General features: G+C 34.4%; 2 protein-coding genes across 2 annotated transcripts in view; both read left to right on the forward strand.

Moving 5' to 3' along the window:
- Positions 6,036-10,805, forward strand: LOC105173422 (ent-kaurenoic acid oxidase 1). The gene is made up of 8 exons (XM_011095151.2): positions 6,036-6,822; positions 8,574-9,051; positions 9,140-9,403; positions 9,603-9,692; positions 9,788-9,866; positions 10,074-10,180; positions 10,292-10,413; positions 10,536-10,805. Exons 1-8 carry the CDS (start codon positions 6,599-6,601, stop codon positions 10,630-10,632), a joined length of 1,461 nt encoding a protein of 486 aa, XP_011093453.1. The 5' UTR covers positions 6,036-6,598; the 3' UTR covers positions 10,633-10,805.
- The window catches only part of LOC105173797 (transcription termination factor MTERF4, chloroplastic), a gene marked incomplete in the record, with an annotated part of 1,832 nt that continues 473 nt past the window's right edge, over positions 12,109-13,467 (forward strand). Inside the window, 1 exon segment of the mRNA XM_020697989.1 lies at positions 12,109-13,467. Within this exon segment, the coding sequence (XP_020553648.1) occupies positions 12,395-13,467 (1,073 nt within the window).

Consider the following 13,467-nt stretch of genomic DNA (forward strand, 5'->3'; position numbering starts at 1 on the left):
CAATACGACCATCTTACATATCTTCTCCATATCTTTTCATTTGATTTGTGATAGTCAAGATTCTTGAAATGTAATCCGAAATAGATTCGGAATCCCTCATGCGTAGAGATTCAAACTCTCCTCTCAATGTTTGGAGACGCACCTTCTTTACTTTATCTACACATTTGAAGGAAGCTTGAAGAGTTTCCCATGCTTGCTTGGAAGTAGTTGCCGCAGCAATTTTTTCGAACATCTTTTCATCCAAACTTTGATGGATGAGGCTGAGCGCCTTTTGATCCTTCTTCTTGGCGGATGTATCATTTTCATCTACACCATTCTTCACAGGATCCCATGCTTCATATGCTCCAAGCAAAGCCTTCATTCTTATGCACCAATTATCATAATTATCCTTGGTGAGAGATGGAACAACAAATGAAGTTTCGTTCGACATCTTCAAGCTTTGTCTCCAAACACAAATTAGCTCTGATACCAATTTGTTAGAAATTGGAGAGCATTGATCTTTATAAATTTTAGGAGTTGAGAAAATTAATTTGTATTATCTTCTAACTTTAGTTCTTGACTTGTTACAAAATGATGGATACATGGGTATTTATAGGAGATACCCAAGATGTATCTTACATACATTCATGAATCAAAATTAACTCAACTAATAAATTAAGTGCATGTATTGACCAAGAGTTCAAAGGTCATTCATGCATTCTCCAATGTTTATCCAAAAACTTATTTATAAACTTTGACTAATTATTTAATTAATCTAGTTTATATTTTCAACAACATCCTTGCAGAAACAATCCGCTAAAATGGTACCCCAAGAGGAGATTATGAAATTTCTCCCATCCTCTCCCCCTTACTTAATTCTCCTTCATCACTTAACATCTTTCTCTTGTTTTCTTCGGTTGTCTGCTTTAGGTTTTGGGAATTTCACTTGATTCTCTTGCTCTTTACAACCTCAATCATCTTGTCTGTTTTCCCACATAGCCATTTCCTGCCGTTTGTATTATTATGTATTACTTCTCAGAGCCTGCACCTGTATATATGCATATATTTCATCTTCATCCCTTAAATAATTTTCATGTATTTCCGCATCAAATTTGCTGCATTTGTTGCCTGCTGTCAAAGCAAACCAATTGTGCTTTATGGGTTTTTGTTTTTTTTCTCAAAAAGATAAAAGAAAAATAATTAGATTAAATTCGCTATCGCTAACCCAATTAAGAGATCTTAATCAATACGAAAGGTTTATTTCGTCAAAACTCGTCAAAGTATTACTCAATTTGGTCACATTATATAGTCCCTTGGAGAATAATCCAATCGTTTAAGCTCAAAATATTCTAGGAGAGGTCATGTGATCGAATTAAGATGCACGTGGTTGGGTCGGGCTAACCTAACTCAGGACAAGATGAACCAATAAAAAAATGGGGCCAGACTCGCCCAAGTCTGCTTGAAATCGGGCTGCTCCTGAGCCAATTCCAGGAATCAATACCAGAACTAGCCCAGCCCAGTCGCCCATGACTATTTGGTCCCGAATAGAGCCTGGACAAGGCTTGTTGGGCCTTTTTTTTTTTTTTTAAATAATGTATGACATATAATTTTTATTTTGTTATTCTAAGTTGACTATTCTAATAGTTTTTTATATTTTTGAAACTCTAAAAAATTTTATCTTTATTTGTTCTATTGCTAAATTTTTAGTATTTTAATATATTAATATTCTTTTCTTTCAAAATTTGTTTTAAATTTATTATCATTTAAGTTTATTATTGTAAGTTTGTTAGTCAAATTATTATTTAAATTTATTATATATTCTTAATTATTATTTTTTTATATATAAATTTTTATTTAATTTAATTTATTATTTATTTATTTATTTTATAAGACAATTATAAACTTTGTTATCTATAATCTAAGGGTGAAAATACACTACACGAAAAACAAAGCATCCGAGTCGAAAACCAGACGCGAAAAAGTTGGTGTCAGAGACGTACTATATCAACAGTCAAGTTGTTGTTCTATAGACTATAGTTTTTGGTGGTTTAGTTGATCTTTAGAAGGATATGTTTGGCTGTAGCCTCTACTCCATGTGGTTTCCATCTCAATATACCTCCAAAGATTTGATAAAGATTAATTAAAAAGTGTCGAAACAAACTCGGGATAGTTATAATTTGACTTTCGATTGCATTTGCATTGAAGAATTTGAAATTGTGGGTTTTAAATCCTTTAATAACAATTCATTCTTTGAATTTAGTTGGATAATTTTAAACTGAAAGGATTCAAATTCTTGAATTCTAATTTTGAATTATATATTGTTGAACACTAGCTCAAATTCTTTCAAATGGAGTGTTTTGAAATCCTTTCTCCAAATTCTTCTCTCTGATGTGGTTGTGATTTTGGTAAAAAGATGAAATGAGAATATTACCCTCGGTACAATGATTCACCAGATGAAATAACTTTAGAGAGAGAGAATTTTTGGGAGAGAATATAATGAGCAGTCAAATCCAATGAATAGTGACTTGGTATAAAAGAATTGAGTATTTATAGTGGTGTTGAAAATTATATAGTATGGCAGGACGTATGTATTTATTGTATGACTTATATATACAAGTTACTGTTTTGCCCTTATAACTAAATGTGTATTAATAATATATGCATCACCTTCAAATCAAAATTCATCAATCCAAATACACCCTGAAATGACATTTTAAAATGAGGTTGAAGGTGTTTTTTTCTTTCTTTTTTACCTGAATAAAAAATGGAGGAAAGAACGATCAACGCAACAACCCTTTTTTAGTGTGATCATATAAGTTTCTTACTGTAGCGAAATATTCGGTTTAAACCATAACTACTATTTAAAGGTGAACTCATCAACTCCAACTTTATTGAAATGCACAGTGGATCAGAACCATTCTCATAATCAGTTAAGAATCCGTCATCATACATAGATTCGTGTCTAAGTCAACTCAATCGCATGATCTGTATATGAGAAGGCAAAAGAAGTTGATTGTGTTGATATATATGCATTTTTTAATATAATAACAAATGCCCAAATTTTGTAATGTAGGTTCCCGCGTGTTTGTATTTTTTTGATTTAATGAAAACGATGATTACATATTATGCTGAAATCAATAAATTATAAATATATTGATGTGATCAATAAATTCACAATACAATGAATTAATACTACGATAAAGGTAAAATTATATTTTTAGTCCGGTAATTTTTGGTCATTAATACTTTTGGTCATATAACTTATTCCATTTACATATTTAGTCATTTTTTGATGAATTTAATTATAAACATCTCACAGTTGGTCCTTTTTTGAAAAAATTTAGGCATGCATTGACAATTTTGGTCCTAACAACTAGTAATTACAAGACTAGAAATGAGATTTATTATAGTGTGAAAGGGATTAAGATTATCAAAACAAGACTAAATTTGTCAAAAGAAGACCAAATATGCAATGTTCATAACTAAATTAATCACAAAAAAAAGAACTAAATGTATAAATAAAGTAAATTATATAACTAAAAAGTACTAACAACCTAAAATTTCATGATAAAAATGTATTTTTGCTATGTTGACTTGTGCAATATATTTTGTCATCAATTAGTAAATCATATTGCCATCAATTTGAAATATTGTCTTGCCAACAAAGGAAATAAATAAGAATGATATGGTAATTTAGATCACATCTTGTCACATATGATAAATAATTTAGGTAAATAAATGTCTAACAAATCATTAAGGATCAATTAAATTATGCCACATCTTTGAGTAAATATGATAAAATCTTCCACCTTACAACTGTAAATAGAGGTGTTTTTCTCTAATAATTGACACCACTCAAAACACAAGTCAAGACACAGTTCGAGAAGCAAATCAAGAGACAAGAAGACACACCAGTTAAGATACGGTTGAAGATATAAGCGAAGACACAAAGCAAGAGAGGTTTGAAGAGGCCTCAAAATCGTCACTAATGCAAATCAAGGAAGATCTATGGCGTTCAAGACAAAAGTCAAGACGTTCGTTGCGGAGATCAAGAAATTCCAATGCTCAACAAAAACAAGTCAAAAGACCCTCGAATTAATATTATTAAAAAGCAAATTGACGTGGCGGAAGACTAAAGTCCGATTCCACCAAGAAACGCCCAAAGTCTAAGTCAAGCTCTCCAAATTTATAGCGTTTAATTCAAAAATAAGTCGAACGACCTCCGAATTAACACTATTGAAAACTCAAGTCGACATCGAAGGAGATTAACCCGTCAAAGTCTACCTTCAAAATCATCAAAGTCAAAAATCGCATTCCTGAAGTGAAAAACCAGAGGATTCAAATAGAGATTATATGCCGCCAAACTAAACAATTAAATCCAAAACGTTATTTGTGATATTTCAAATTCAGAAACATGAAATTTGCATTGCAAAACTAACATTAAACGAGATAAATACCAATTACAATAAACTTACATTAAGTGAGACAAGCACTCACACATCTGGTGGGACTCAAATCCATGACTTCAAACTTATTTATGGGATATCAACATTAACAATTAAATTAAGACGTCATTTATATGTGTCCATATTGAAAAAGTATTTTTGTCATTTTTTTTTTATAAAGCAATTGAGTTATTTATTTTAATAACATAAAAAATGCAACTATACCCCCAACTTTTTTGTTTTTTGTTTTTGTAAATGTGCTGGTGATGTTAGTGCTACTAATGACACCCAAGTCGTTACTAGCACTAACGACTTGGCACTTTTCTTTTTTTTTAGAAAAAAATTGTTAATTATTGTTTATGTTAAATTCTATTAATTATTGTGGGATGTTAACTAATAAATATACTTTATCTAAATATATTTTCTTTCTCTTTTAAAATTACATATTTATACTATTTTTTTTTATTACAGGCTAACCAAATGAAAACTTAGACCATGTTAGCAACATATATATATATATATATATATCTCAAAATGGTTATCAAATCGTCACACATCAACGAGTAGCAGTACAAGATATGACCCCTTAAAATTCTTTGTCACAATAGAACGTTACAATTATGATGATCAAGAACAAAAAACGAACCAACAGACAAATGGCCCGAAAAAGAAGACCTTGACGACAACAGCAACAACACACTTGTGGAACTGACGGTCATTATCAAATATGTAATTAATTTAAATTTTATAATATTTTAGTTCTTATATTTTTTATCTATATATAATTAATATTTTTATTATTAAAATATTATACAAAAAAATCATAAAATAATACAATAAAAATCATAATTAGTAAGTAATGAATAAATATGATTATAATTAGTATATTATATTGTTAAATATAACATCAATATGCATAGAGTAGTGTCACTGATCAATTGAAATTCTGGGATATCTCAATTGGTCCATGACACTATTCTACGCACCTCTACTCATTCGGATCGACGATAAAATTATCAAAATTTCTAATAAGATGGACTGATCCTAAATACAGGCAAGACAACGATTTTTTTTTTTTTTTTTGATAAATGTAATTTTCATAAATAACGTATAAATATTGTACAACAGGTATCCTTATCATATGGTATGCTCGACAGGCTAAGAGATGCGCCAAATTTTATACATAATCACAACGAATTTGTAGCCCCCTACCCCCTACCCTAGCCCCAGCCCCAGCCCCTTGCAATCCTCCTGATTTATTATGAATTATTGAATTTATATATAATATTGAATCTGACTCCACATTCCTAACATGTTAAGCCCAACAATGTGCGGCGGCCCCAAAACTTGCTTCCCGCTACACATGACCATATATATATAGTAACAAGCTAATTCGTGTTTAAGATTTCAAACTTCCGAATCTTGGGGAATATGAAGGGAATATCAGGCTGTACCATTAAGCTCCACTACCCACTTATAAAATGTTATCAGCAGCTAAAGGTTTTTTATTTTATAGTATGTGTGCACACACCATTTGGACACACACACACACACAGAGTGTTGAAGTAATGATATTTACAAATAGTGTGTACATATATAAATACATTTTCTTTTTAAGATATGATGATGATCATGGTGCTTTTCTTTCAATTATCATAGTATGAAAAAAGAAACTTGGTGAAAGTATTTTGAGTTGCCACCTGATCTTGTCCACTGGGTCTGGGTGTAGGAGGTGGTATTGTGCGTGTGTCTCAGATAGACACAAGCAGCAAGTATCCAAACCCTGTTTCATTTTTCTAAGTCTGTGATCAGTGTTCTTGTTTGCTTATATCTCAACAGAGAATCCCTGCTCTAGACGACAAGGCGAAACCAGTAGATTTAGGACGGGCAGCAAGTTTGTGTCTTTTTCCTACACAAAGCCTTTTCTTTTGTTTTTTTTTTGTTTCCAAATCCCATTTCTCTCCTCTCTGTGTGTGTGTATATCATCATAGCACTTGGAAAGGGACTCATAAGTTTGAGGTTTTTCCTCTGTTCTTCAGGTTCTAGCTTTGTTAGATTGCCGCGGTTTTTTGAACTGGGCTCTAAAGTTTTGATCTTGGAGTGGCCCATTATTAATTAAGAAAAGAGAGGTGGTTCTTGAGACATTTTCTTGAAGGAAATTTGTTCTTTTTTTGATGGGGTGGGGATTGTTGGTGGTGGGGTGTTTCTTAGCTTTCTTGATTGTGAAGTGGGTTCTGAGGAGTTTAAATTGCTGGTACTATGAGAGGAAATTGGGTGAGAGAAGGTATGATTTGCCACCAGGGGATTTGGGCTGGCCATTCATTGGCAACATGTGGTCCTTCCTCAGAGCTTTCAAGTCCAGAAAATCTGAATCTTTCATCTCCAGCTTTGTTAGCAGGTTATCAGCTCTTCTCTCTCTCTCTCTCTCTCTCTCTCTTTCTCCAGAAAGATAGATTTTTTAAATTTGTGATGATTTACTTACAGTTTGGACTGAACTATATGGGATGTTCCTTTTCTTTGTTTTTACCATGTAGCTTTACCTGATGATCCCTGAAAATGAGAATACACAAATGAGTTAAATTTGCTTTGTTTTTCATTGTTAAATTACAGAATACAGAGTGCTAAGGTAATGTAACATATGCACTCGTTGGTTCAAATTCTATTCCCTGGATTCGTCGTCAGATCACATAACAAGTGTAATCATTGAATTATGGTACTCTGCTTTACATATTTGTCCGGTTATTATATGGAAGAAGGACATGTAGTTTCCAAGACTTGAAAATTAAGGTAAGCAATGCATGAGGTGGTTCGCTTGAAAATCGTGGTGTTTAAGAGGTTTGAGGATATAATAATACTAGGAAATAATCGTTAATTCTGGAGTTCTGTCTGACTTTTCTTGGTTGAATGTTTTCATGCCTTTTGACCCCAACTCCTGAGGTAAATGGCCCTCCTTTTTCTTTGTCTACTCGTTCAGTCTATAGCTAATGCAGAAAGGGAAAAGATTCCATGCATCGCATATCATTAACTTTGAAAGGATTGGCCGACAATCTTTTGTCATTGTTGCTCGTTTACTTCTCTTGAGGATTCTACACCTAAAACACGTTGTTGTTGGTTATTTTACTGTCTTACTACGCTGCAATGATTTTAGCTGGTCCGTGCTATCCATTTACGGGAATTTCTTGGAGCGAAATTAGTCCCTTTCAGCCTGCCGATTGATGTGATATTTCAGCACCGTCTCCTATCTTATCTTTTGCGAGATGCTGCCGTCTTTTTCCATGTTTCTTCTGTTACCTGGTCTGACTTTTAAACGCCTTAATTATTTTGTGTGTGCCCCTTTACTTTCTTCTGTTGGTGGTTCTGGGTAGTTGTAGACAACACATACTTTTGTGAAATAGTGATTTTCAAGATTCTGAAAACTTGCAGCTGATTGTGGACCCTTGTGAGCATGAATTTTTCTTCAAGAACAGTAACCTTTTCATCATGGAGAGAACCTGGAAGAATTGCAAGGCATGAAGTGAAATGGCAACAAATAATAGGGACCTGCACAATGTTCTCATGTCCCACCTATAGCGATATTTCTTGAATTGTGATGCCTTCTTAGTAAGTGAGGATAGGTTAAGGATTTTTCTTATGTGGGCTGGAGCGAAACAATCAATGGTGTGGGATCATGCCACGTCATCGGTGGGATTTACATTTTGCAGATGTGACATGATTTGATATTTTTGTGTTTTCAAACTCGATCCACATAAGAAAAATCTGTAGATCAATACCATATGATGATCAGTAAGCCCACTGTAGGGAACTTATCAATTCATCCCCTCAAGATGGTAGGCCAAGGATTTTAGATTCAAGAAATTTAACAGGCCCACTGAGAGAATCAGATCAACTTTGTTGTCTGCGTACTGCTTTTTTCTGTTTTGTTCTCTTTCTCTCAATATTCATTGCTTTACTCTTAAAAAATTTGTCTTTTAAAACGCAAAAGTTCTTTGATCTTGTAGTGGCAAGTACTCCATAGTGTTACTATGGTGCACAAGAACCAGAAAAGTGAAAAACAAAAGGGGAAGAACAAGTTTTCTAATGAGAATAAATCAGTTCTTGGTTATATAGAGAGAACCTATCTGGATTAACGATTGTCCTTAAATTTCACAGATTTGGACATACTGGACTATACAAGGTGCACATGTTTGGTAACCCTAGTATCATTGTCACAACTGCAGAAGCATGTCGGAAAGTTTTAAGTGATGATGAATCCTTCAAACCTGGCTGGCCTTCTTCGACGGTTAATCTTATTGGAAAAAAATCGTTTCTGGGCATTTTTGATGAAGAACACAAGTGGCTGCGGAAATTGACAGCAGCCCCTGTGAATGGACAAGAAGCGTTGTCCATATACTTGAAGTACATTGAAGAAAGTGTCATAGAAGCTTTAGAAAAATGGGCAGGCATGGAGCAGATAGAGTTTTTAACTGAACTCCGAAAGCTCACGTTCAGGATAATCATGTACATTTTCATGAGCTCGGAGAGTGAACATGTCATGGAGGCCTTGGAGAGGGAGTACACAGCACTGAACTATGGAGTTAGAGCTATGGCTATCAATATACCGGGATTCGCTTACCACTCTGCGCTTAAGGTAATATTTACTTTAACATTATTTTCACTATTCAGAATTTAAGATAAACTAGTAGAAAGATACCAGCCTTTTGCTGTAACCATTTCAGGCACGTAAAAACCTCGTGGCGGTTCTCCAAGCCATAGTAACTGAGCGGAGGGAGCAGAGGAGGAAAAATTCCCAGTCGGTGAAGAAAGACATGATGGATGCTCTTATGGATGCTGAAGATGAGAATGGCAGAAGGTTGACTGATGAAGAAATCATTGACGTTCTGGTTATGTACCTGAACGCTGGCCATGAATCTTCAGGGCACATCATTATGTGGGCGACTGTTTTTCTACTGAAGCATCCTGATGTGCTCAAAAGAGCTAAGGTATAGAACTCCCTGCTAAGATCGTTACCCCTATATTATATGATCATTAGTGTCCGAAGTTCTGATGAGTCGAGGCAAGAAATGGAGGCGAAAAACATATATAGTTGATTCTTAAAAACATTTGGAACTTTAATGAAATAGCGCTTCTGGTTGAAAGTTTTTGACTTGTTCTCCTCAATTATCGTGAACAACAATTCAGGCAGAGCAAGAAGAGATTGTGAGAAACAGGCGGCCGGGACAAAATGGTCTTACACTTAAAGAAGTACGACAAATGGATTACCTTTCTAAGGTATGTTGTCTTTTTCATCCTCCCATATAATTTAGCTTCATGCCTCATAAATTTCTTCATGTGTTTTGAACAACTTGTTCCTCCAAATTCAACAGGTAATAGATGAAACACTTCGTGTCGTTACATTCTCACTGGTGGTCTTCAGAGAGGCAAAGAAAGATGTCCGCGTCTGTGGTAAACTGCACTTGCATTTCATGATTCTTTCAACTTTAGTTTTCCTTTGTTCTCCATTCTTTGTTGTTTGTTCTGCTCAAATGTTGTTGGATTGACAGGCATTTTCTTGTATTATTCTAAATTGGTGAGAAACTAAGTAACCAATACATTTATAATCAGACAGCAACTGCAAGAACTAAAAAACCAAGTTCGTTTTTCTCTTTTCAGGTTACATAGTTCCTAAAGGATGGAAAGTTTTGGTCTGGTTTAGGAGTGTTCACTTCGACCCTGAAACATATCCCGAACCAAAGAAGTTCGATCCATCAAGATGGGATGTGAGTTTCAAACACCAACTTTTGTTTTACAACTTCTCGTTTGCTCCTTCACTCACTTAACGACATGATGAAAACAAGCAACTCGTGAAGACTTTGCAATATCACATGTAGGAATTCACACCCAAAGCTGGACATTTCCTTCCCTTCGGTGGTGGAAGCAGACTGTGCCCTGGAAACGATCTTGCCAAGATCGAAATCTCCATCTTTCTCCACCATTTCCTTCTGAATTACAAGTGAGTTACTGTGAACATAAATGCTTCGTCCTATGATGTCTCGACCTTGCAAAACTTCTTAGGAATCAGGGGACAGAAACATCGTTGAGTGTTTTATTGCTTACTCTGTTGCTCCACTGCAGGCTTGAACAATGTAATCCTGCCAGTCCAGTGATGTACCTCCCACACACGAGGCCGAAAGACAACTGCCTAGGAAGAATAAGAAGAGTCTCTACTTGAAATGTACAGACAGGAGAAGTATAGCTCATTTCCTACAACATTACGACTTTCTCTCTGGCCCTCCTCGAACGATATCTTGTAATCCTCCGGAGGAGTTTTCATCGGACGACATGTAGTACGATGAAATAGAAGCTATTTTAAATTCAAATTTTTATCAAACTTCTTCATTCCTGGATTTTAACACACACACACATACACACAATTTTATCATGGAAGAGGTAAACTTGTATGGTTTTGCATCTAAGAGTTATGATCCACTACCCAAAGAGGATTGCTATAGCTGGTATTTATACTTGATTATGACATATTAAGAGGGTGTTTGGATCAGCTTATAAGCTCTAAAAACATCTTATAAGACGTATTAGTTTATAAGATTTTTCTGAGCTTATTTAAAAAGCTCTTTCTAAGCTCGGAGGATTCATTCTATACTTATTTAAATGATCATACAAGCCTATACATATCATAAGATATTTTTAGAGCTTATAATATGTCGGGGCTTATTTTAAAATAAGTTCATGAAGTGTTTGGATAATATAAAATTATGGCAAATTTGTAATTAATTTGAAGAAATTTCTTAAGACCTTAGAAATAAGTCAACAATTATTTACTTTTTTTATAAAGATCTTACGACCACCCAATATCTTATTTTTATTTTTAGAACATTATTGAATACTTTATAGCATCTTACGGACTTTTAAACATCTTATAAGATATTTTAAAGAGCTTATAAGCTCACCTAAACCAAACAACCTCCACCGTGTTTGTCTACGACAAAACTTTTGGCAGAGCATAAGGGAATATATATATGTATATGAAAAAATTTTATGTTCAATTTGAAAAAACCATATATAAAATACAACACAAATGAATTTTTTTCGAAACCCAATTTCATATATGTATAAAATGTTAATTTTATTTATGTCTAAAATGTTACATAAAAGTGAAGATATAATGATCAAGAAACCAAAATATAGAGTCAAAAAGGCAAATGGTTAACCTGTAAAGTTAGAAAAAAAATTATTCTTATTTTTAATTCTATTAAATAAGGTCATAATAATAATAATAATAATAATAATAATAATAATTTTATTATTATTATTATTATTATTATCATAATTTTGATTCTCAAATAAAGTCATTTATAAGTTTCGATCCAAAAGGAAGAGCAAACAAAATTAGTGGATTATAGGTAGATTTTTTTTATTTTTTATTATCTAAAAATAATTAAAAATATAGAAATTCAGTATATTTTAATTTATGTTACAAAAATCGAAAGCATAAAATCAAACATATATATAGAAATATATATATTTAAAGATAAAATTATATATTAAAAATGACTAAAAATACATTTACATATCTCAATTTCTCTCTGCATTTTCCAACAATAAAAGAAAATTAAAAAATGGAATCAAACAAAGCGTTTCCTTGAAAATAACTTCATTATTATTGTATTCTTACTTGGGTCGGGTTTCCGGTTTTTTGAAAGATCCATTTTCAGTATCCTAATCCCAGAGGCCCATTTCTCTCACTCCTTTCCCCTAACTCTTTCCTCCGGGACCTAAAGCCATGGCCGGAATTTCCTCTTTCTGCAATTACAGGTGAAGTTCCTTTCTCTGTCAACATATAAACACCTCCTATAGAGACATTAATCTTTGTTTGATACAAAAGTTTCATCGGTCGCATTTGTTGATTAGCTACAATTGTATTTTCGTCGAACGAGAATCTTGTACGGAGTTCAATTCGAGCGAGGTCCACTGAAATGGCTGCGGTTTTAAGAAAAACCCAGCAAATAAGATCCATTTTCAGCAAAACGCCCAAAAATCCAATCTTTGTGCCCTTCGTTAAACCCTCGCAAAACCCTCAAACCCCATGTTCTCGAGAACCATTTTCGACCAAGTCCTCGAATTTTCCCGAATACGAGATGCCTACAGTGACTTGGGGGGCGATCCAAGGCCGAAAGGAGAAACTCGTGTCCAGGGTCATAATTTGTGACTACTTGAAGTCCATCGGGATTGTCCCTGATGAACTAGAGGAGGTTGAGTTGCCCTCCACTGTTGACGTGATGCGCGAGAGAGTTGAGTTTTTGCAGAAAATAGGGCTTACCATAGACGATATTAATGAGTACCCTTTGATGCTAGGTTGTAGTGTGCGCAAGAACATGATTCCGGTGTTGGGTTACTTGGAAAAGATTGGTATTCCGAGGGCGAGGATGGGAGAGTTCGTGAAGAATTATCCGCAATGCCTCCACGCTAGTGTTGTTGTGGAGCTTGTGCCGGTTGTGAAGTTCTTGCGGGGGCTTGATGTGGAGAAACAAGATATTGGTTATGTGTTGATGAAGTATCCGGAGTTGTTAGGATTTAAGCTTGAGGGGACGATGAGTACGTCGGTTGCCTACTTGGTTAGCATAGGGGTTAATCCTAGGGACATTGGTCCGATGATAACTCAGTATCCGTATATCTTGGGAATGAGAGTTGGGACGATGATAAAGCCGTTGGTGGACTATTTGGTCTCATTAGGCTTGCCTAAGAAGATTTTGGCAAGAATGTTTGAGAAACGGGCATATATTCTTGGTTATAATCTTGAAGAGACAGTGAGACCAAATGTGGATTGCTTGATCAGTTTTGGAATTAGGGAGGAAACTCTTGCTTCTGTTATTGCACAGTATCCACAAATTCTTGGAGTGCCGTTGAAGGCTAAGCTGTCCTCGCAACAATACTTTTTCGGCTTGAAGCTCAAGATCGATCCCGATGGATTTGCTCGTGTTATTGAGAGAATGCCACAGATTGTTAGTCTCAACCAGAATGTGATCATGAAACCAGTTGATTTCCTTCT

The sequence above is a fragment of the Sesamum indicum genome, linkage group LG11 (assembly GCF_000512975.1).
Source record: "Sesamum indicum cultivar Zhongzhi No. 13 linkage group LG11, S_indicum_v1.0, whole genome shotgun sequence".
Lineage (NCBI taxonomy): Eukaryota > Viridiplantae > Streptophyta > Magnoliopsida > Lamiales > Pedaliaceae > Sesamum > Sesamum indicum.

What these genes read in the sequence shown, in the direction of transcription:
- LOC105173422 (XM_011095151.2), top strand. Translation starts at nt 6,599, where the DNA reads ATGGGGTGGGGATTGTTGGTGGTGGGGTGTTTCTTAGCTTTCTTGATT. An exon ending in CTTACCACTCTGCGCTTAAG is followed by an intron (nt 9,052 to 9,139) that starts GTAATATTTACT and finishes TAACCATTTCAG; the next exon opens with GCACGTAAAAACCTCGTGGC. An exon ending in ATGTGCTCAAAAGAGCTAAG is followed by an intron (nt 9,404 to 9,602) that starts GTATAGAACTCC and finishes ACAACAATTCAG; the next exon opens with GCAGAGCAAGAAGAGATTGT.